The sequence below is a fragment of the Urocitellus parryii genome, chromosome 12 (assembly GCF_045843805.1).
Source record: "Urocitellus parryii isolate mUroPar1 chromosome 12, mUroPar1.hap1, whole genome shotgun sequence".
Classification (NCBI taxonomy): Eukaryota; Metazoa; Chordata; class Mammalia; order Rodentia; family Sciuridae; genus Urocitellus; species Urocitellus parryii.
In genome coordinates, this window is record NC_135542.1 from 67,855,926 (window position 1) to 67,880,718 (window position 24,793).

Below are 24,793 nucleotides of genomic sequence, written 5' to 3' on the forward strand. Positions count from 1 at the left end.
TGTAAATGAAAAATCTAAATGAAGATACTCTCATCCCATAAATATTAATATATATTTTTTAAAGAGAGAGTGAGAGAGGGAGAGAGAGAGAGAGAGAATTTTTTAATATTTATTTATTTATTTTTTAGTTATCAGCAGACACAACATCTTTGTTTGTATGTGGTGCTGAGGATTGAACCCGGGCTGCAGGCATGCCAGGCGAGTGTGCTACCGCTTGAGCCACATCCCCAGCCCAAATCTTAATATTTTAAGTAAGCAGTGCACACACCCAGGTGTTGCTGTTAGGACTGGGTCCCTGGCTGACCCTGGAAGAAGGCAGGGCCCAGGGGAGGTGTCCTCCGTTCTTTTGGCAGGAAGTGTCCCTATACCTGCTCAGGTAAAGGAGGGGAAAGTGGAATATGTGCTCACAAGACCCCAGGGGAGCAGGCATGGGGTGGGACCACTCAGGAATTAGAAAATAAAGGCTTTTCATTCATTATCACCCAAAGTCCAGAGTTCACATGAAAGTTCACTCTTGGGGTTTCACATTCTATGGGTGTAGACAAATGTATAATGACACAGACCCAACCTTAGAGCATCATACAGAGTCACCAGTCTGCCCTAAAAAAGTCTCATCTATTTATCTTTTCCCATCCTTTCCTAAACGCCAGTCTTCATGGTCATGGCCATGAGGCCAACATGGCCTGCTTCTGCCCAGATCCAAGGCAGGGTCTGCTGCCATGACTACTAAGAACAACTCAAGATACAGTGACCTGTGTGGGAACCCAGTGGAGCTGAAACTTAAGCCCAGGCACCTTGGTCCCGTGTCTGGCTCAGCTCAGGGCCCTCCCCCACACTCCCTGCTCACGAGGCTCAGCTGGGTCTTCATGGCTGCTGGACCCTGCTGGCTGGTCATGCTGGGCTGGAGCCTTGCTCTCCTAGTGCTGGTTGCATATCAGCCATGTGGTTGCTGCTCTGTGCTTCAGCTTTGAGGCCAGTCCCATTCTTTGGAATAGGTTCCAGTAAAACAGTTTTCTTAAAGAGTTTGAACCCAGAAGGAAGGACCCATGAGATTGTCCTGGTCACTCTCCCTTCAGCCTACAATTGACCATGCCACCTAGGCTCCAGTATTGTGTATTTACTCTCTCACGGACTGTCTCTGGTTAATGAGAGCACATTTACAGATGTGCCTTGTTTAAAGGCAGAAATAGAAAAAGAGTTTAAAGGCAGAAATAGAAAAAGAGTTGCCTGCTTGGGAGATTTTGCTGGTGTGCAAACATCATAGAATGTACTGATGATCAAAGGTGACTTTAATGTCTCTGGGTGATATAATCCTGCGGGACCACCATTGTTTATGTGCTCAGATGTTGATGGGCAGACACATTGTTAGTGACTGTACTCCTGTTTGACCGGCAGGAAGCAGAACTGGAGAGACTGGTGACATGAACAAGGACACACAACCAGGGACTGGTAGGGGACTGGCCTCTGTCTCTAGGTTGTCCTTTCTCTGTCCTCGGCCACAGAGGGGCCAGACCCTTGGAGGATATCATACAATTGCTGGGTAACTGGGCTCCTTAGCCAAGGGCAGAAAAGCACTGGCACCCAGTGCACAGGTGGGAGACCTCATCCCTTTTTTTTGTCCTTGATGCCGGCATCAGCCCTGTCTGAGGCTCTCCACCTTCGTCCCTGGGCCTGTCTGAGCACCACAGCCTGTAAACAGTCTGGAAACTGCTTCTAAGGCTCAGATGCTAGGTCACGAGGCTCTGGGGCATTTGAACGCTTGGGTTTGTGACTTCAGTCCTACCCCCTCCCCTAGCCTTACTCCCACCTGCACAGCAAACCGGTCTGGGCTCTTTCCCTCCTGTGTCTCAGTTTCTCAGCTGACACTTGTGGTCGGTCCCCTGCACCCACCCAAGGAAGCTTCCAGTGCCTCACAATTGTCATTTCCTTCTCCAAAAAAAATATGGGGTTATCATGATGGGATACAGCCCACCCTGTCCCCATCTGTCTTCTGCTCAAGCTCCCGTGCTCACGTCTCAGCCCAGCCACGCTGAAGTCGGCAGATGCTGAGGGGCAGTTTAACGAGACAGCCAGAGTTCCTTCCACAGCTTGAAGTCACCTACAGGGCCACAGAGACCCTGCTTCATCACAGCTGTCCAGGGGGCTCGGTTGCAGCTCTGTGCTGAGGTGGGAGGAGCATGTGCCTCAGGAAGCCTGGCCTGGGAAGTCCTCCTTGGCCTCTACCCCTCTCTGAGATCCATCTTAGTAACTGTTCTGATCTAAGGCTGCGTTCACAAACTGAGGCACAGTTGTCACCTGCTCTCCAGGACATAACCAATGACAGAACCCTGGAGGAGCTGCAGCCTGTTGAGATCCAGCCTGGGAACTGGGGAAGCTGTCCTGCCCCGGTTTGGTCACTGCCTGCCTGGGTGATCAAATGCAGGTCACCTTAACTGCCCTCCAATGCCCTCCTGCCGCCCGAGGACAGTCATAAAAGTAATAAAAGCAGAGTGACCTTAGGTGCATACCTCAGGGGGTGGCTATGCAGAGTCTCCCTCCCTCCCTTCCTTCTTCTCTTCCTTCCTAAAAAGGAAAAAAAAAAAACCTATGTTGGATATTTAAAAAACTAAAAACTTGAAAAAAGATTTTTATTCTCAACGTTTTTGAAAATGTCAGCCCTTTACTGTTTTTTGAACAGCCAGACCCCTTGTCACAACTTCAAACTTTATTTCTATTTTTATAATTAAAAGAGCATAGTAATATACAAATACACCCTCACTGTGAAAGATTCAAGCAAAACTTGAGAGCGTGTGTGTGTGTGTGTGTGTGTGTGTGTGTGTGTGTATGAAATATTAAAGTTTTCTTTATAGTCTCTTTGGACTTCCATCCCTAGACTTAGTTGCTACTAAAAATTTGTTAGGTGTTTTTTGAGACTGTGTTCACTTACTTCACAACACTTACACACACACACACACACACACACACACACAGAGTTTTAGTATCTATTGCTACAACTTAGTGATGTAAAACAACCAATATTTATTTTATGAGTATCTGCAGGTCAGAAATCGGGGTGCCGCTTAGCTGGGTGCTTTGACCCAGCCATCTCTCCGGAGGTTGAGATCAAGCTGGAAGTGGGCTGTGCTCTCATCTGGAAGCTTGACTTGAAGAAGAGCCACTTCCACACTCATTCATGTGGCCCTGGCAACCTCAGATCCCTGCTAGCTATTGGCCAGAGAGACCCGTTCTTGACCACGTGCCTTCATAAAGCAGCTCCCAACTCGGCAGCTGGCTTCTGTCAGAGCGGGCAGGCGAGAACATAAGAGGATGCCCAAGGCTCTAGCCACAGTCCTTGTAACCTCATCTCAAAAAACGACATCTCATCACTTTTGGCATTTTCTACCTAGAAGAGAATCACTGGGTCCAGCACACACTGAGTGACAGGGGGTCACCTAAGAGTGCGAATCCCTGTGGATGGGGGTCACTGGGCAACCCTAGAAGCTGCCCACCAGGCACACACACATGCCCCCCCCCAATAAATGCCTTCCCTGTGTCTGTGAGGGCTACGCTGAGCACCCGTTTAAAAATGGACACCCTCTTCCGCCTTCTTTTTTACTGTGGCACTTAACCACCTTCTAATATCCACATTACTTATTTATTACATCTATGTTTCTCTCCCCCATCAGAAAACAGGCTCCACGAGGGCAGAGATTTGTGTGTGTCTCTTATTCGCTGCTATTTCCCAGCATCTAGAAAGTGCCTGACACATTGGCACTCAACAAGACATTTGTGAATTGAACCCTATATCCATTGTTCTGTAACTTGATTTTTTTTTTTTTTTTACTATTTCTTGGAATATTTCCAAGGCAGGACATACAGGGCTACTCCATTCTTTTTATGACTGCTTCATAGTCCACATTATGCAGATTTAACAGGTTATTTAAATATTGACCTCTAGATGGATTCTTATTGTTTCTTTCTGGTCACTATTTTAATTAAGGCTCCTGCAAACATCTTCATACAGGCATCTTCATGCCTATGGACAAATAGTTATGAAAGAAAGCCTCCTAGAAGTCCAATTTTAAAAGCCCAAGTCTTGCCAGCAGCTCAGGAAGCTGAGGCAGGAAGATTGAGAGTTCAAAGCCAGAAAGCGACTCTATTCATTTAGAGACCCTGTCTCTAAATAAAATACAAAATAAGGCTAGGGATGAGGCTCAGTGGTGGAGTGCCCCTGAGTTCAATCCCCAGTAGCCCCACCCCTGCCACAAAAAAAAAAAGCGCCAAGTCTTGTTTTGGTGGTTGAATTACGTAAGGAGGACATAAATAAGGGCACTTTTATTTGTCATGTGTTTGTTGCTCAACAAGCCATGTGAATTGATCACTCTCCCTTCTTGTGCATTGGTATTTAACTTTGCACAGTCAGCAAAAATTCGTATATCATGTCATTGTTTGGGATTTCAGTTCCCTGACATCTGCTGGGCTCTGGGCTCTGGACTGACAGTTTCCATCTGTGCTGCTGAAATAGTGCTAACTTACATCAAGTTGGAATACACTCAAAGGCATTTCACCCTACTTTGAGTAAGGGCTTCATTGAGAACTTGGAGATAAAATATGATTTTAGTCTTCTAGAAACTTCAGTAAGTAGAATACTCCATGAGCATTAAGTTAAATAATAGACCACAGGTCAAGTAGTGAATCCAAATATTAATGTGAATAATTCATGGGCAAGAGAGACCAGTACAGCTAGGGTGGTCAGGAAAGGCTTTTGTGGGGAGATACAGCTGGAGCTATACTTGAGGGTAGAGAAAGACCTGGAAAGGTATGGGGGGACCATATCATAGGTGGAGAGCAGGAGAGAGAGGGAGCAACTCGGCATTCAGAACTACAGTGCCACAGAGGGTTCTTGGTTGGTTTTGAGCCTCTTCCAGTGGTGTCTGGCAGTGCCTAGGGACCATGACGAATATGCCCCTTACATGTGGAAGGTTGATACAAGATGTAGTTTTTGAGGAATTCTGGGGAGCAGACAATGGGCCACTCATTCTGGTCTCTGAAAAGTGTTATGATTCCAATGCAGTCAGACTCCCAAGTCTCTTTCTGGGGACATTTGTCCCAGTATGACTCCAAGGGACCACCCCAGGACCTCCTATCTCCCTTCTATCTGGCACTCTGCAGTCATCCCCTCTCCCAACCCTGCCAACATCCATTACCCAATTCCTGTTTCCAATTGTTTGCTGTCTATCTCTGAGCATAGGGTGGCTGATGGTAACCTGCTATGGAATCCAACCATCGTCCTGACTCATCTTCAAATTAGCCTAACGTGAGGAAATGTTTAGATAGGTGTGGTGATGCAGACCTGTCATCCCAGCTACCGGGGAGGCTGAGTCAGGAGGTTTGCAGATTTGAGCCTGGGGCTGTGGCTCAGTGGTATAGCCTCCCCTTGCTTGAGAGGGGGCCTTGGTTCTACACACGCAAAAACTTCTGCAGCGTACATGGGCCCAGCTAATCTGCTCAGGCATGACAGCCATTGTCCTTAGAGACTCTGCTTGTTTTAGACGAATTCCTATTAGCTTGACCCTCCTTGTTGCAATCCTGGCTTTCATCTCGTTTACGCAAAGGGTGGAAACATGGAAATGAAGTCTCTCCAAAAGGAGATGAAGGTCACTGTGCTCAAACCACAAGCTGATCTGAGAGGACTCTGCTGCTGAAGCCCCTCCCCACACATAGTAGGTGCTCAACAAATAGATGGTGACTAGCTGGGTAGTAGGGTAGGGTTATCCATTTATAAGAGCCCTATCTGGGTCAAGTGGTTCTGTTTTTCCTTGGCACAACTTCATTTGGATGAGACCAGTACAAATGCATGTTAACAGGCATCCTAGAAAAAGAAGCCTTAAAGGGCAGCTTAGGGCTGAAAGTGGGTTGGCAGCCCAGGATTAACAGCCCTTGGCTTCTGCCATCTCCATTAGTGACGGGTAGGGGCGTGGGGGCAGTGACATGCGTAGCTCATTTGACCACATTAAAGTGAATGCTCCTCAGGTTTCTTTTGCTGCCAGCTGGCATGTCTACTTTCCTTTGCTGGTCTGCAGCCTCCTGGTGTCACCTGCAGCCTCCAAAAGCCCATGTTCCCAGTGTGGCTGCCTGAATCATCTCGTGCTCTCAGTCCTCAGCCGGCTTAGCCCTCACCTGCCCAGACTTTTCACACCACTTTCAATGTCATTATCTCATGTCATCCATTTTTAACTGACATGTGATTAGGATTTTTAAAACATATTAAGGCAACTACAAAGCTTTCCTATGGAAATATCAGGGTTTTAAAAAATATGAAACAAAGTCCTCTAAAAAACATTTTCTACTTTGCTGTTCTGCCAACTGGTCACGATCGACGGGTTTGACATTTGGACACTAGAGGGCGCCAGTGGTCAAATTATACCGACTCTTCGCACTTGCCAGGAAATTCTCTGAAAGTGGTCCCTTGGTTCATGTCTTTTCTGATGCTTCACAAAGAGCCAGACCAGGGGCTGGTGAGCAGAGCAGGGAAGGTGAGTGCGTGTCCAGTGGCAGCTGTAGCTCAGGGGAGTGTGATGAGAATTCTGAGCAGTGCCGTTGCCTGGAGTATGAGTGGCCCTCCACTAGGACTTTTGGCCAGGCATTACCAAGAGCTCCCTCGTCCAGTCAGCTCCATGGCTGGGTGGGTAGAGCTTTCTTCTTTGTTTTTGTAATCAGAGAAAGCCACTCTCTTACAAGCCCCCCACCTTTAATCCGTCTTCTATTGGATAGCTCAGTTGATTTCTCCAAACCAGGCTTAGGGGGCTCTGTGCCGTCCCTCCCTCCAGGCCGATGACCAGGTTATGCAGGGCAAGCAGGAGGTCTGGGCCAGTCCGCATGGTTTCATTCTAGGAACAGCTTTTGTTCTAATAGGCATTATTTTTTTACAACAGTTTTAGGTTCATAAAACAGAGATTTCCCTTATGCACCCCCCCCCCGCACCCCCAACCCAGGCATAGGCTTCCCAACCATCATTATCCCACACCAGAGTGGCACATTTGTTACCAACTGATGGACTTCCCTCACCATACCAACATCATTCAAAGTCTGTAGTTTACATGAGGGCTCACTCTTGGTGGTGTGTAATCCCTGCCTTTAGACAAATACTTAATGAAATGTATCCACCATTATAGTAACATACAGGGTAGTTTTGCTGCCCTAAAAATCTTCTGTGCTCTGCCTATTCATCCCTCCTTGGCAGCCACAGAGCCTTTTACAGCCTCTGTAGTTTGGCCTTTTCTATGGGGCCATGTAGTTGGGATGGTATCATTTGGAACCTTTTCAGGTTGACTTCTTTTACTTAGTAGCGGGCATTACATGTTCCTCCATTCCTTTTCATGGTTTGATAGGGCATTTATTTTTGAGGTTAAATAATATTTCAGTGTCTGGATGGACCAAAGTTTGTTTCTCTATTAGCCTACAGAAGGACATCTTGCTGGCTTGCAAATTTTAACAGTTATGAATAAAATTACTAAAAACATCTGTGTGCAGAATTTTGTGTGGACATAATTTTTTAACGCATTTAGGTAAATACCAGGAGTGTGAGTGCTAGAGTACATAGTAAGAATATGTTTTGTTTTATAAGAGACTGCTAAGCTGTCTTCCAAAGGGGCTGTACCATTTGACACTCCCACCAACAATGACTGATTTTACATTCCCACCAACAATGCCTGAGAGTTCCTGTAGCTCTTATCCTCACCGGTATTTATTGTTGTCAGAGTTTTGGATTTGGGCCATTTTAATAGAATAGTGTAGGGACTAATTAATTAATTAACTAATTAATTTTAATAGAACTGATCTAATAGTATTAATTTGCAGTTCCCTAGTGACATATGATGCATCTTCTTGACTGCTTATTTACCATCTGAATATCTTCTTTGCTGAGATGTCTGCTCCAATCTTTTCCCCATTTATAAAATTGGGTTGTTCATTTTGTTATTATTGAGTGTGGAAAGTTGGCTGCTTTGAATAACAGCCCTTCATAAGGTACATCTTTTGCAAATACTTTCCCTCCGTCTGTGGTTTTTCTTCTCATTGTCTTGACAGTACCTTTTACAGAGCAGAAACTTTTAATTGTCATGAAGCCCACCTTATCAGTTATTTCTTTGGTGGATCACGTCTTTGGTATTGTTATCTAAAATGGCATGTCCATGCATAAGGTCCCCTAGATGGTCTTCTCTATTAGCATTTACAAGTTTCGTTGTTTTGCATTTTACATGATCCATTTTGAGTTAATTTTTATGGTAGGCATAAATTCTGTGTCTAGATTCAGGGTGTTTTTCTTTGTTGTTGTTTTGTTTTGCTACTCTGGCACCATCTGTCAAAAGGACTGTGTTTGTGCCTTTGTCAAAGATCAGTTGACTATATTTATATGGTTCTCTTTCTGGACTGTCTGTTCCATTCCATTGATCTATTTGTTCTTTTGCCAATTCCACATTGACTTGATTGCTATAGCTATTTGGAAAGTAAAAACCATGAAGATGTGGCACCTATTAAGGTCTTGTTTTAAATTCCCAATTTGATCATTGTAACATTGCCTGCCATCTCTCTCTCTCCTTAAATTATGCTTTTTGCCTTTTAGTACACCTAGTAATTGTTCTTGGAAGCCTGACATGCTGTCCTGGGTAGAGAATGGTGAAATATGCCTGTGATGGTAGGGAGTGGGGACAGGGGAGGCCTCCCATGGTCGTCTGCATAGATCTCGGTCTGGTAGGGAGCCTGTTCCACCTTGCTGCTCGTCCTCCCCTGGCCTCTGGAGGTTTGGCATGACTGGAGTGGGCTGGAGTGGGCATTTCCTTACTCCTGGGTCAGTTAGGATCTGATAAATCCCCGATAGTTTAAGCTCTCATAAAATCGTTTCTCCTAAGGGTAGGTCTTGTTAAGAAGAGCAGAATGTTCTGACCTGTTTGGGAATGGTTTGTCTTCCCCTCCCCCTGCTGAAAGCAGGCAGAGATCTTCTTCTAATTGCTGTGGAGCGCCCTGTATCATGTGACCCCCGCAGAGGAGTGGAGCTGACTGTGGACATGTGCCCCATTTGGGTATAGAATTCAAATGAACTTTTTCTCTCCCCCCCCCCCCCGCCCTGAGGGATCAACTAGGTTCTTTTGGAGTCAGTATTCTATTCCCCTAAATGAAAATGAAATGTGATATTCGTCTATCCTCGTCTCAGACATGTAGAAAGAGTGGTTGGAAGGAAGTAACTAGAAGGAGTGTTATCTCTGCAAGGTGGTTCTGTGTGGTGGAATGAGTGGGGATTTTTATTTTTCTGCATTTTCCAAATTCTATCAAATGAACTTATGTTATTTTTTTTTAAAATGTATTTATTCGAATCTGTTACATATGACAGCAGAACGCAATGCAATTCATATTATACAAATAGAGCACAATTTCTCATATCTCTGGTTGTACCCAAAGTAGAGTCACACCATTTGTGTTTTCATACATGTACTTAGGGTAATGATGTCTGTCTCATTTCACTGTCTTTCCTCCCCACATCCTCCTTTCTTCCCCTGCCTCCCCTTTGCCCTAAAGTTTGTGTAATCCTCCCATGCTGCCTCCTCCATCCCCACCATGTATCAGCCTCCTTATATCAGAGAAAACATTTGTTTTTGAGATTGGCTTTCTTCACTTAGCATTCTATTCTCCAACTCCATCCATTTACCTGCAAATGCATGATTTTAGTCTCTTTTAATGCCGAGTAATGTACCACATTTTCTTTATCCATTCATCTATTGAAGGGCATCTAGGTCGGTTCCACAATTTACCTGTTGTGAACTGTGCTGCTATAAACATTGATGTGGCTGCATCACTGTAATATGCTGTTTTTAAGTCTTTGGGGTATAGCTGGGTCAAATGGTGGTTCCACTCCCAGTTTTCCAAGGAATCTCCATACTGCCTGCACCAATTTGCATATGTTACTTTTTCAAAAGGTAATGCTTTAGACCATAAACACTTGGATATCTCTCCCCTATGTCTCCTTACAGTCTGCAAAATGAATGTTCACCGTCGATGTGAGACCAATGTGGCTCCCAACTGTGGAGTGGATGCCAGAGGGATCGCCAAAGTGCTGGCGGACCTAGGTGTCACTCCGGACAAAATCACCAACAGTGGCCAGAGGAGGAAAAAGGTGAGAGTCTGTTTGGTGGTGTCTCTGGAACTCTCTCCTGGCCTGCCCTTCGTGCTGGCTTCCTGAGAGTGCTCTGGAGGGGGACCGTAAGATTCCTGGGGGTGAGGCATCTTACTCAACACAGAATGTGTTCCAAGAATAAAAGAAAGGAAAAAAGAGTTCAGACAGGTGACATGAAAGTTTCCTTCCAATCTGGGCGCAGGGCACATGTCTGTGATCCCAGCATCTTGGGAGGCTGAGGCAGGATGTTTGAAAGTTTAGGCTAGCCTCAGCAACTTAGCCCTAAGCAACTTGATGAGACTGTCTCAAAATAACAAAGTAGAAAGGACTGGGAATGTGACTCAGTGATAAAGTACCTCTGGGTTCAATCTGCAGTACCCCCTCCCCAAAAAGGGGGGTCTCCTTCCACATTAATAGTGCAGAAGCATGTGTGTGTGTGTGTGTGTGTGTGTGTGTGTGTGTGCGTGCGTAAGAAACGACAAAGTATGGCTCAGTGGTTGAGTGCTTGCCTTGCATGTGTAAGGCAGTGGGTTGGATCCTCAGCACCACATAAAAAATAAAATAAAATAAACAAAATAAAACTGTTCCAGAGTTGGATTTAAAGAGAGAGAGAGAGAGAGAGAGAGAGAGAGAGAGAGAGAGAGAGAGAGAGAGAGAGAGAGATAACAAAGCTAGCCTTGAGAGGGAGGTACATTTGTCAAAAAGACATAAACTTTGAGATGAGGAGTTAGAATTCTAGAAAAAGCATAACAATTCTAGACAAGGAAGTAGATTTACCTGCCTCCAGATTTGGCAGGCAAGCAATTTCAGTGTGTGACTCCACCCTCAACCCACGCTCTTCTCTAGGGAGGGTGTCAAGGTTTGTGCTGGAACCAGCGATGGGCTGCCTGGGGAATACCCTCAATGCCCCACAGCATTGAACATCTGGGCCTTTCTTTAGAGACCAAAGCCCTGCTCCATCCTTGTGACATTTTGAATGCCACAGGGAGGAGATCCGCTTGCTAACGCGTTCTTTTGGTAAGTCAGGGCCTTCAGATATGAACAGAGCTAAAGGCATCTGGAGCGGCCCTTTAGCCTGACTACATTTTTTTTTTTTTTTTAGCCTAGAAATTTTAAGAGATCTCTGAAAAGTAAACTATGAGAGAATCAGAACAATGTTACCTAAGTGAGAAATCCTGGTGTGGGTGGGTGGGGAGGGGCCCTCCCTGCCTGAGGTTAAACATCACCAAGCACTGTACTAAAAAAGCAAGCCCACCTGTGGGTGCCTCCTGCCACCTCGACTCTCAAATGTTCTCTCCAGATTGGCCTTGTACCTGCTGAAGGGCCTATGTTTCCTTGTCTTCTTGGTTTAGAACCCGCCTGTGTCTTTCTCCTGGTGTCCCCAGAAAAGCCTTTTTCTTTCTCAAGGGAAGGTTGGGTTTTTTTTTTTTTCTTTTTTTTTTTCATCTTAACCATCTCCTCCTTCTCTACATTCCCAGCAAACAAAACTGTTTTGCAAGAGTTGCAATAAAAAAAAAAATTCTATGTCTGGTTAACTGTGAGATTTTGTGCTTTGGGTGTCCCTTCTGGGTTCTCTAAATCCCACTGGTAACAATAGGACTTCAGTTGTTGATCCAAGACACTGGAATTGCAAGCAGAAGGTTAGTACCCGAGAATGCCAGGGGCCCCCTGGAGAGGCAGGCTAAGCAAACAGCCTGTGGTGACACTGTTAGCCTGACTCATGGAGGAGCTCTAGAGAGAGTCCTGGCCAGAACAGAAGTTTTGTTTTCCTTCCAGAAGTAAAGTAAGACAGACTCTTTCGTTGTCAGTGAACATTTGAAAGAAAACTCAGTAGCAATCTTCTTTGCTATCTTTGGATGCACTGTTGTTCTTAACGGCCACCATCTGCCTGCCTTGTATTTGGCTAAACCTGGTGGGACAAAGATGACTTGGAGAAATTCAAGAAGGAGCAGAGTCTAGATTAATAGACCTCAGTCCTAAAATTTTTATGCCTGAGATGCTTCTGATGAAAAATCTGGACAAAAGGCAAGTGGTCACCTAAGTTAGTGTGAAGGATGGGAGAAGCCCTCCCCTGGTCAGAAACTAAAAGGTACCCACAGTGGGTAGACCAAGAGCAGAGGGAGCAGGAGTGCTACCGACTTCATGTCACTCAAGGTGGATATGCCAGACCTATGCCAGGGAACACACTTCATTGGTGTGTTCTGTTAAAATTTGCCAACAGATATCAAATACATCTGAAAATATTTATTGAGTGCCTATTATATTAGTTTGTACAAGTCACTGGGGGCATGGACAGTACTATATTTTTTACCTTCAAAGAAAATATAATCTGTCTGAGTAGAGAACCCCATGCAGTGTACACATGCAGATATTAATAATGATATAAAGCTGGGTAAGATATAAATAAATGCCAGACAGATGGCAGAGACAGCCAGCGTCATGTTGCTCTGGGTAAGAGTGTCTGTTGCTTGGACAGGCAGAGGGAGGCTTGATTGAAGAGGTGAGTGAGGTTTGCTTGTTGCATTTGGATAGAATAAAAGTTGAGTGAGCTGAAAGTCCCTCATTTTCTTCCTGTGTTTGGCAAATGAAACTCCAGATCTGAGCTCTCAGACTGTCAAGTCAGCGAGCGCTGCTATGCGCCAGGGGCTCTAGTCTGATGCTCTTGTCACCGCAGTTTGACACTCTTGTCTTTAGGGACACTCACCCTCCTTTCTGATGCCTCTCTCCCTTCTTCCTGTCCTCTCTAGCTTGTTGCTGGTGCCGAGTCCCCACAGCCAGCTTCTGGAAGCTCCCCATCTGAAGAAGATCGATCCAAGTCAGCACCCACCTCCCCTTGTGACCAGGGTGAGACCCTCAGGTTTGCCTTTTTTACCCCTGGGTTCTGTCATCCGAAGGACCAAGGCATGTGAGGCCTCTCCTCTCAAGAACAGCCTGTGACAGCTGACGGCTGGCGGCCCCGGCAGGTCCTCCCACGCCTTTTCTGTATTGATTTCATAATTGTTCTTTCCCTCTACAAGGCTTGCTTGTGTTCATGTTCCTAGTTTTACACTCATACCGACTCTGTGTGGGCGCTGCATTGCTGCCCCAAGGTACAGGCTGAGAAGGGGAAGGTCAGAGAGGTGAAAAGGTTTGTCCCAAAGTCAAGAACTTACTTCTGGTAAGGGTGGGCCCCTGTCCCTTCTGTGTCATCAAACCCTCCCTGGGGGTCATCATTTGTGACCAGGCTTCTTGCTCAGAGTCCATGTGCCGTTCCTGGGGGCCACAAAATAACTGGTCTCACCGGGCATGGTGGTGCACACCTGTAATCCCAGCGGTTTGGGAGGCTGAGGCAGGAGGATCACAAGTTCAAAGCCAGCCTCAGCAACTCAGCAAGGCCCTAAGCAACTCAACAAGACCCTGTCTCTAAATAAATAAAACACAAAATAGGGCTGGCAATGTGGTTCAGTGTTTGAGTGCCCTTGAGTTCGATCCCTGGTATCAAAACAAAAACAAAAAACAAAAAACCCGAAATAACTGGCCTCATTTCCTTTTTTTTTTTTTTTTTTTTTTTTGTGTAGCTCTGTTTCATTTTCTGTGTCTTCATTTTAAAAGAGATCTGACCCCTTCTTAAGTATTTTGATGGTACTATGGCACCTCCAGACTTGTTGGAATTATCCTGGACAGGGTAGGCCTTTTCCTGTTTCATTTTAAGGCTGAAACATCCCCAGGGAGCTTCAAGGAGATTGGGTCAAATGGTAAAGACCCCAAATAAAAGTGAAGTGCCAATGGTGGCTTTTAGGTTTGGCTGCTGCCCAGCACATTGTCCGGCCCCACACAGGGCACAGTACCTCCTGGGACTTCTGCTCTTACAGTTACCAGTCAGCGCAGGCACGAGAACTTCCCAGCAGTGATGTGAGCGCTCAGGGATGGGAAAGCCCTCTGAGTCAGATGTGGCATGCTTATAAAACAGAAATAAGCCACAGTTTCTCAGTCCTCCATTAGAAAAACTCAGAAAGACATTGTCTTCAAGCTCTGAGGCCCCGAACATCTCAAGTTCTACCTTCCAGAATCCACTTAATAACTGAGACTGACCCTGTGGTGCAACTAAGAGCCATCCTTAGTTCCAAGTGAGCGTTAGTAGGTAACTGCTGAATGAATCAGTGTGGGGGTGGCTGGGGTCCCAGAGGCCATCCCCATCTCTTTCCTCCCCAACACAACTGCCCCACCTCCAAGGAGCCCACACCAGAGCTAGGAAGCTCTTCGGGTTCTCTGAATAGGATTTTAGGGCCTCCATCCTTCTGAAAAGAAGCTAAAGGTCTTTCTGTCAAGTGGCACTGGGTCACTCATGCCTGCATTGGGTTTCCAGGACTAGTCTCTCTTCTCCTTCCATAATCCTGGTTATTCATGAGCATCTTTTAAAATTGGCTTACCCTCAAGCTACACATTTCTACAGACAGGTGTGCATGTTGGTGAATGAATTGCCAACTATAAAGCTTCTTCAAATAGAATAGGTCAAAGGATCACCCGGTGTCATTGCTGCAGGTAACTCAGGTCACCTACTCCAGAGGGGTGTGAGATGGTCTCATGGTTGTGAAACCGTCCTGAGGAATTCCTGCCCCATCAGAGATAAATTTGCAACACACGTCACTGTGGGAAGCAGTTCTTTGTTAATGATAAGCCCATTGCTTGTTTTGTCAGTACCCTTGTGTGGGGTACTAGCTTTTAGAGAAAACCCAGCATCAAGGCCATTTAAAGACCTGAGAAGGTAAAGGCTTCCTTGTCCCCTTCGATGGGGATAATTATATCACCAATGATGACTGCCATGATGATTCTGGATAGTTTGACTCTTCAAAGGGAACTTAAAGGGTACTTGTTCCTTTCTGACTCTGCACAGTCCCAGTGAAGGCCTGGATTCCGGTATTACACCTAGAACCACGGAATAGGCCACTAGTCAAAGGGGGCTTTCAGAGAGATATCTGGCTTTGGTATAATCCAAAAGGGTTTGATGGTGAGCGAGTGCTTCAGGGCATTCAGTCTCCTTGAAGCTCCCAGGGGATGTCTCAGTCTTAAAATAAAACAGGAAAAGGCCTACACAGGTCAGAATAATTCCTACAAGTCTGGAGGTCCCATAGTACCATCAAATTATTACGAATAATTATTACAAATGGGTCAAATCTTTCTCTCTCTCTCTCTCTCTCTTTTTTTTTTTTTTTTCTTTTGGTACCAGGGATTGAACTCAGCAACATTCGGCCATTGAGCCACATCCTCAGCCCTATTTTGTATTTTATTAGGGACAGCGTCTCACTGAGCTGCTTAGCACCTTGCTGTTGCCGAGGCTGGCTTTGAACTCGAAATCCTCCTGCCTCAGCCTCTCGAGCTGCTGGGATTACAAGGCATGTGCCACCTCGCTCAGCCAACTCCCTTTGTATACTGAGGCCTGGCTGTGCTTTAAGTGCCAGTGAACTTGCTGGACAAACGAAGGCACACACCAAGGGAAGCCGCCCTGGATTTGTTACTGTGAAGAACTGAAACCTGGTTCAGAGTTCATGTGGGACATTCTGAATGTGGAGTCCTAATGGGAAAAGTCCATGAGATACGTACTAATGCAATATCTTGTTCCCCTCTGGTCCTTAGAACTAAAAGAACTTGAAAACAATATCCGGAAAGCCTTGTCGTTTGATAACCGAGGGGAGGAGCACCGAGCATCATCGTCCACGGACGGCCAGCTGGGGAGCCCTGGTGAGAACGGTGAAGTCCGGCAAGGCCAGGCCAAGCGTTTGGGCCTGGACGAGTTCAACTTCATCAAGGTGTTGGGCAAAGGCAGCTTTGGCAAGGTCTGTGGCACTCACGTGGAGCGCTGTGAATTTTCTCACTGGTTGAATCTAAGATCCTTCTTTGTCAAGTGGAAATAAGCTGAGGCTAGGCACATAGGAGCCCTGGTTCTACTGTTACTTGTCTGTTGGACTTTCGTGTAGTCATTTCACCTCTTTAGGATTCACTTTTTCTCATTTGTCATCCTGTAAGAGGGGGGACAGAAGCCCTGTGGAAGATGTAAAAGGTTTTGTATGTGCTCAGCATCCACTGTCAAGAATAACATGAATGCCTGTCTTTTCTCCTCCAAGAGATCCATCTGGAGCTGTTATTTCATTGTGATGTATTTGAACGTTGTCGTCAATGTTGTTTGAACTGTTGTCAGTGAACTTAGGCTTCCGAACAAATCTTACCAAGGTGTACTTTGGAAGTTAAATGTTATTTAACTGATTTTTTTTTTCCTACATGGGGCAAGAGAATCAAATAATTATCTCATGTCTTGGATCAGAGTCCTCTGCCCTTGGGGCTGTTCTCCATATCCTGCTCCCCACTGAGACGAACACAGTGGTGTGGGGCTTACCTGTTGGTGTGCTCGATGAAGGATTAATCGTCAGTCACTGTTCTGATGGCTGGTGAGATGCAAAAATGCTCCCTGTTCATTTTAGAAAGATGGAGGGAGCCATAGCCTAGAAAGCTGGTTAGCATTTCAAATCAGACTCCTGATTGTCCCCTTGATCTTCTCAAAACCATGCCTGAAAGTCAATGAGAGTTCCCTTTCCAGAATCTTCCAGAGCAGAGAGCTCCTCCTCTGAGGACCAGACAGCTCCCAGAGGTCACACGGCCTCACATGTCCTGGGTGCTTGAAAGCAGAAGCCTGTGGACCAGGCACTTGGCCAGCCGCAGGCCCATTCCACTGTCCTCCAACATGAAGGGCTCTGGGAAGCCGCAGGGCACGGGGCCTGCTTTTCAGCCATCTCACCTGCTCCTATCTCACCCTGAGATCACTTGGCAGGAGTGTAACCGGGTAACTTAAATGCCACAACTGAAGCAATTACATTCTTTAGAGACAAGCTCAATAAGAAACAAACCCCAGGCCTCTGGCTTAGGCTTGACTCCAGGATGTGAGCAGGACCCAGTTTAATTTTGAGCAAGATTCAAAGGGAACAACCACGCTCAGAGTTTTGGGGCTTCTGTAAGGTGGAGACAGGATTGGAAGTTTGATGACTCTGGGGCTCTAAAGTGGTGGTTTAGGAACAATCACAGACAAGGTTTGAGTCACTTTTAGAATCTGTGTTTTTTGTGAGTGGTAAAAAGTCTTCAGATTAACATCACAAATTCCCTGATGAAGTTTTTGGTGGCTGCTCTTTAGCTTTGACAACTCACATTGGAGTGCTGTACTTAGGAGTTAGTTTTTTAAAAAGAGAAAGACTTATGATGTTTGTGGATGAGTGAATGCGAAAATATACAGTGAAAGGAAAACTTCAAGAAAATAGACCTGTGAATTAGCTCTGGGAGAAGGGATCAAGTTTCCAGCTCAGAAGCTGAACAGGAAACCATAGAGACAGACCAGGGCAGATTGAACTGTATAAAGGTACCTACTTCCATTCAACAGGAAAAAAATGGCAGAAAATTTTAACACAGGCTTAGAAAAAAACTTTGTAAAAAGTTAAGGTTTAGTATCTTTTATATCATCTATATACAGATCTGTAAGAAAAATATAAGACAGCAAAAAACTGGACAAAGGAGACAAATAACTGACCCCAAAAGAAAAACAATTAGAAAATAAATATCTTAAAAGTTTCTTTGCATTGAGGCAACATTTCCAACTTGTTGAGCAAAAAGAAAAAAAAAGAAAGAAAGAAAAATAAAAAGACATTTTATTTTATTTTTTATATTTATTTTTTAGTTGTAGTTGGATACGATATCTTTATTTCACTGAGGATCGAACCCAGGGTCTCGCACATGGGAGGCGAGCGCTCTACCGCTGAGCCACAACCCAGCCCAAGAAAAAGACATTTTAAGTGAAAACATGCAATGTCACAATGTCACCATGAGATGAAAATCCTTCTACATGGCTAGCAGCGTGTTGCTAGCCATCCTTTTTAAAAATTAGTGAGGAAACGTGAAAAATATCTAGTCATTAATCTGCTTTTAAAAATGTCTATCGTAAGGATGTAATGCAAGATATTTAAAAAATCATGTACAAAAATACTTAGTATACCTTATATAATATTTAATAATTAGATATAATAAGTTTCTAATATGAGGGAGATAGCTAAGTGAATTGTGGAATATATATACTTTGAACTGAGTAACAATAACTGTGATAATGATGGAGACTCTGCAGAAAATGCTTATGAATTAATGTTTTTCTTAAAAGGGACAACCCTATATTTGCCATATCATAATTGCAAGTATTACAGTATGTCTGAATCATCACTTAACAGATGTGAATTAAACTTCTCTACTTTCCTTGTACAAGCCAGTGATTAAAATTAATGAGTGAGTTGTAGTAGTTATACTAGGATCAGTGTTTTTCCTTAACATTTCTTTTCACTTTTTATTTTATTTTATTTGCAGTGGAATTGAACCCAGTGCCTTGCACTTGCCAGACACGCACTCTACCTCTAAGCTACAGCCCCAGCCCCCTAAACATTTTTCAATGCAGTCATAATATCTTTTTTTAAAAAAACTTTTAATTATTTTATTTTAAGTGTGTCTTAAATTATAAAATTTTAAAAAAAATTAAATTTGTTTTAATTAGTTATACATGTTAGTAGAATGCATTTATGCACTTTGATATATATAGATGGGATATAATTTCATTCTACTATCTTTCCTATTTCTGTATCCCTCCCCTGCCCTCCCATCACTTCCCTCTACCTAATCTAAGATAATGCTGTTCTTCTCTAGTGCCCCCTCCTTATTGTGAATTAGCATCTGCATATTAGAGAAAACATTTGGCCTTTGGTTTTGAAGGATTGGCTTATTTCGCTTAGCATGATATTCTCCAACTCCAACCATTTACTGGCAAATTCCATAATTTTACTCTTCTTTAAAGCTGAGTAGGAGGCATCACAATACCAGACTTTAAACTATACTACAGAGCTATAGTAATAAAAATAGACATGTAGACCAATGGTACAGAATAGAGGACACAGAGCCAAACCCACATAAATATGGTTATATCATATTAGACAAAGGTGCCAAAAACCTTCACTGAAGAAAAGATAGTCTATTCAATAAATGGTGCTGGCAAAACTGGAAATCCATATGTAGCAAAATGAAATTAAACCTCTATCTCTCACCCTGCACAAAGATCAACACAAAGTGGATCAAAGACTTAGGCACTAGAACAGAGACCCTGCGCCTAACAGAAGGAAAAATAGGCCCAAATATTTACCATGTCGGCCTAGGATCTGACTTCCTTAACAAGACTCCTAAAGCTCAAGAAGTAAAATCAAGAATTAATAAGTGGAATGGATTCAAATTAAAAAGCTTTTTCTCAGCAAAGGAAACAATAAAGTGAGGAGAGAGCCTACAGATTGGGAGAAAATCTTTACCACCTCCACCTCAGATGAAACATTAATCTCTAGGATATATAAAGAACTCAAAAAACTTAACACCAAAAAACCCCAAATAACCCAATCAATAAATGGGCTAAGGAACTGAACAGACACTTCACAGAAGAAGAAATACAATCGATCAACATATATATGAAAACATTTTCAACATCTCTAGCAATTAGAGAAATGCAAATCAAAACTACACTAAGATTTCATCTCACTCCTGCCAGAATGACAATCATCAAGAATACAGGCAACAATAAATGTTGGTGAAGATGTGGTGAAAAACGTACACTTATACTTTGCTGGTGGGACTGCAAATTGGTGCAACCACTATGGAAAGCAGTATGGAGATTCCTCAGAGAATTGGGAATGGAACCACCATTTGACCCAGCTATCCCACCCCTTTGTTTATACCCAAAGGACTTAAAATCAGCATACTATAGTAATGCAGCCACATCAATGTTTATAGCAGCTAGACTATGGAACCAACCTAAGTGTCCCTCCATAGATGAATAAATTTTAAAAAATGTGGTATATATACTCGATGGAATTTACTCAGCTTTAAATAAGAGTAAAATTATGGAATACTATTTTAAATTAAATTTAAAAAATAAGTTTTTAAAGTATTTGGTATTAACTTGTGTTCTGCCTTTGATTTCACATACACGTAGTGATGGGGATGATTTTGACTGATTATAGGTCATGTTGGCGGAACTCAAGGGCAAAGATGAAGTATATGCTGTGAAAGTCTTAAAGAAGGATGTCATCCTTCAGGACGATGATGTAGACTGCACGATGACAGAGAAGAGGATTTTGGCACTGGCAAGGAAACACCCATACCTAACCCAACTCTATTGCTGCTTCCAGACCAAGGTACGTTTACCAAGAAGCTAGCTGGCCGCCATCTTGGGGAAGTACTGTAGGACATTGGTATCTGGACTGTCAGGTAAAGTATCCATTTTAGACCTTCTACGTTCTTCCCTCAAAGACTTTGTAAGATGAAACATATTTTACCCTTGAAGAGATCAGGGTGTATTTGAACACCATCTTCTTTTTATGGACACACGATTTTCCATTCAAGGTTGTGCTTATGAAGGATTTTAGGGTCTGGGTCCTGGGAGGATGAGGATTGGGACTGGTAGAACTCCTTGCAGATGAAGCTGGACAAAGCCCATGGCTAAACCCAATATTTGCTCATTGAAAAACCAACAAGTGTGATGTAGCCTTGCTGGGCCCCTGACTTTCTGTCACTCGAATCACTTAACTTCCGTTTTGCTTTCTGGTCAAAAGAAAAAGAGTAACTTGTGTAACGTCATAGGAGGCAAAGGATGTAAATAGTTGCTTAAAATTCCACAGTGAAATGCAGATGTTAGGTGGCATTTTTAGATTCACTCTGTAGGTGCCTGAGGACCAGAAGGTGGCAGTGGAGAGACGAGACAGTCTTAACTACATTGCAGAGTCTGGTCTCTGATTTGGTACTTACTCTTAACAAAGAGAAGGAACCCACATTCTTCAAGAAGCTCCTATTTTATATTTCTTTTCTGTGGGAATAGGGGCAGGTTAAAGTTTTCTATGGATATATTATGGATTTGCAATGTTTGGCTTCTTTAGAAAACAAAAATGACCAAATCCCAAGCTCCTATCTGTGCCAGTCTGGAGCCCAGACAGTGAAGGCTGGAAACATGGGGAAGGGTTTTGGCTCTTTGATATATTCTCACCACCCTGCTGTTGCAAATGCCAGTCTTTCCACTTAAAATTCAACAATTACTTGTACAGAAATTTTTTTTATTTGATTGAATCTTTCTCATGTATCTAGTATTGTGTCAGGTGCTAAAGATACAGTGGTAAACAAGACCCAGTCTCTGACCTCAGGGATTTTACAATCTCTTTGGTTTACAATTACCCAAAGGCTGTTTTCCAGAACCCCAATCACTTGAGAAACTGTAAGCATGAAGGTCTCTGTGGCCGTAGATGGGGACATTGCAATTTGGACCCCTCTTGTGGAGTCTCCACACATATTTGCTTATTGGAGTTTCTGAGAAGATCTACAGTGAAAAAAGAAAAAGATTACCTTTGTTTAATCTACTATTTCCCAACCGATCTGATCCCAAATCCCATCTCTCTCTCTCTCTCTCTCTCTCTCTCTCTCTCTCTCTCTCTCTCTCTCTCACACACACACACACACACACACACACACCTAATGCACAGTGAGAAATACTGATCTAATGGAATTTGTCCTATTTCTCAGATCTCTTAGGAGAATATGAAATAGCTTCTGAAAAATCTCATTCTGCTCATCCTCCAAAGGTGTGTGTATGTGTGTGTATATGTGCATACGTGTGTGTATATGTGTATATGTGTATATATATATATATATTTTTTTTTTTTTTTTTTTGCTTATGAAACAACAGAGACCCTGTTGAATAAAAATCTACTCCTTTTTAGGACTCAGTGGCCACCCTTGTTTTTGCTCTGTTTTGGGATACCCAACAGTGCCAGGTCAGCGTGAGTGCATGTGTGTGTACAAACGAGAGTCCAAGATGGTGATAGAGCCTCAATGATGGAGACAAACTTTCTCTTTTCTCCACTACAGCTTAGTTCTAGATTTATGAGAAATGTATGATATCTATTTATCTTTATTTTCTTGGTACTGATCACAGGATCTTACACTGGCTGGTGCTCACTATCAGAATCAGACTTGGGAAAATAAGTCTTTTTTTTTTTTTTTTTGGTGGGGAGTGATGTATGGAGATAGAACCCAGGGGTGCTCTACCACTGAGTGACACCCCAGCTCTTGTCATTTTATTTTGAGACAGGGTCTCACTAAGTTTGCCCAGGCTAAACTTGAACTTGCAATCCTCCTGCTTTAGCCTCCCAAGTAGCTGGGGCGACAAGTCTGCACCACCATGCCCAAAAAAGTACAAGTTTTTTGCCTGGAACCCCTCCACATTGGCACAGTCAGACCTGGCATCTCATTTGGCCTCTGCGGTCCCACTCCAGTGTGGCCTTGCTGAGGTATCATAGTGCTACTTTCTTCTGCCTGGGCCAGTGTGGTGTCCCTTCTAGGAGGAAACTCATCTGCCTCCCTGCCCCTGAGGACACCTCTCCCACCTGCCTAACGTCACTTCCTCGGCAAGGCGCCACACTGGCATTCTTTCTTTGAACACACTGCCCAAAGGTCCAGCGTCCTGGGAGGAGTCCACCCACTCGTGAGGATTCTGAATGTGGTGGATCTTGGGAAGCCACATTGAAGGTCACCATGGTGAATGAGGAGGGGAGGAATGGGTAGTAGCCTCAGTGCCGGCAGTGTGTCCTCTCCGCATTGCAGAAGATCAGGGCCAAGGTCCTCACTGTGAGGCAGTTTCAAACACAAGATGATATTGACCGACCCCATGGAGGAATGACACCTTTGTCTGCGGCAAAGTAGTAATCAAACTGGATTTTAGAGTCTGGGTGATGGAGGATGAGGATTGGGAGAGAAGAAACTGTAGTTTTGAGGTTTAATAGTTCTTCAGGTCAGTGGCCAGGAAGCCACGGTGACAGGAGCAGCTTGGTCCCCTCTCCCATGCATGGCAACTCAGTAGGACACCTTTACCTAACTCATGTGGATTCATCTAATTTTTAAAAAGCACATCATGATTTAACCCCACAGAATAACCCTGATGAACTAACGAAGGGAACCTCATGAAGAATCATCTTATAGACCCCCTAGTCTAACTTTTAAAAACTTTGACATTTCCTTTGGTGACCAGTAGTCATATTTTTATTTCATTTTGTTTTATTTTTTGGTACTAGAGATGGAACCCAGGGGTTCTTGTTCACTGAGCCACATCCCCAGCCCCTTTTGTTTTTTTATTTAGAGACAGGATCTCACTGAATTGCTTAGCACCTCACTGTTGCTGAGGCTGGCTTTGAACTCGCAATCCTCCTGCCTCAGCCTCCTGAGCCACTGGGATTGCAGGCACCAGATGACTTTTAAATGGGTAACATTAAGCTATTGTCAGGAGCGGTTCGCTTTTCTCCCTGTCTCTCACACAACTGTTTTCTTGCTTAAGAAAAAAGTTATGGGCTTTAATTATTTCAATGAATAGAAAGTATTTATCGAGCATCTACCATGTGCTAGACCCAGTCCTAGATTCTGAGACTACAGAGCTAAAACGTGTCACCTCTAAATTCACAGAGATTGTGTGGCTGTGTACCCAATGGCCAGTTAAGAGTGACGTTCCACAGCATGGCAGCTCTGCCGGGGGAGCCGTGTAGATTCATCTCAGGTTCTGCAGAAGGCAGCAAGGAATGCTTCCTGGCAGAGGTAGAACCTCACCTGGTCCCTGAAGCATGGGTAACATTTGGAAGAGGATAAGGCCAGGAGGTGGCTGCTAAAACCTAGAAGTTATCCCTGGATCTCACGTCCATTTTATTTCCAGTGCTGAAACTCACCACCCCTGGATCCTGCTTCTTCCAAGGAAATGATATGAGGAAGGGAGAGGAAGAAAGCAAGGGTATTTAGAAAATAAGGGGAAAATTTCCTGCCTCTATGAGATCAGATACTGAGAGGACACGTAGTATAGGGAGCCCTCTTGTTGTGCGGAGGCACACTGCTGGATCGGAAAGTCATGGGCTTGGTCAGGTCAGGTTCAGCCCGATAAGTGATTTCAGGAATTGTCTATCCTTGGTTCCATTTACCCACTGACTGTGAGGGATAGGAAAGCCACAGAGAGGTAGATTTGTTTTGTTTTTTTGTTGTTACAGGAAATAAAATTCCCAGGCATTTTCAGATTCTGTGTATTTGTATTTTATGATCTTCGTTGCGAAACCGTCCCCTCCAACTGGATCCCACAAAACCTGCCTTGAATAATTCCACCCATGATTTGTCCTCTGTAAAACTTGCGAGCTCCATACAGTCCTACCATCCCCCACCCTCTGGCATTTCCTGCCAGGCCTGGGAAGCCAAATCCTAGAGAGTTTCCCTGCAGAGGATACAGGACTCCTGCAGGATCTCCCTGGGCCAGCCCTAGGGGGAAGCGCAACACAGAAAATCCTTAAAATCAACTGGAGACATTTTTCAAAATGCGATTGAATGACCCCTGTGAGCAGGGGAGAGCTGCTGAGGATTGCTGACAGTGTAGGAGAAAAATTATAGTTTCAAGGAACTATTTTGTTTGTTTGGACTATTCACACAGAAGAACAGCAAATCCAAAAAAAAAAGCTGTTGGTAGTTTTTTTTTTAAGAGATGAGATGGCAGATAGAACTGAAGGAGCTGGAGGAAGCAGGGCGGCTTTCCTACTG

General features: G+C 44.1%; 1 protein-coding gene across 1 annotated transcript in view; it reads left to right on the forward strand.

The window, feature by feature from the left end:
- The window catches only part of Prkce (protein kinase C epsilon), a 477,543-nt gene that overhangs the window by 301,842 nt on the left and 150,908 nt on the right, over positions 1 to 24,793 (forward strand). The window contains exons 7-10 of the mRNA XM_026385723.2: positions 10,005 to 10,147; positions 12,895 to 12,991; positions 15,761 to 15,960; positions 20,206 to 20,379. Coding sequence (XP_026241508.1) covers positions 10,005 to 10,147; positions 12,895 to 12,991; positions 15,761 to 15,960; positions 20,206 to 20,379 — 614 coding nt within the window. The remainder of the gene's footprint in view (positions 1 to 10,004; positions 10,148 to 12,894; positions 12,992 to 15,760; positions 15,961 to 20,205; positions 20,380 to 24,793) is intronic.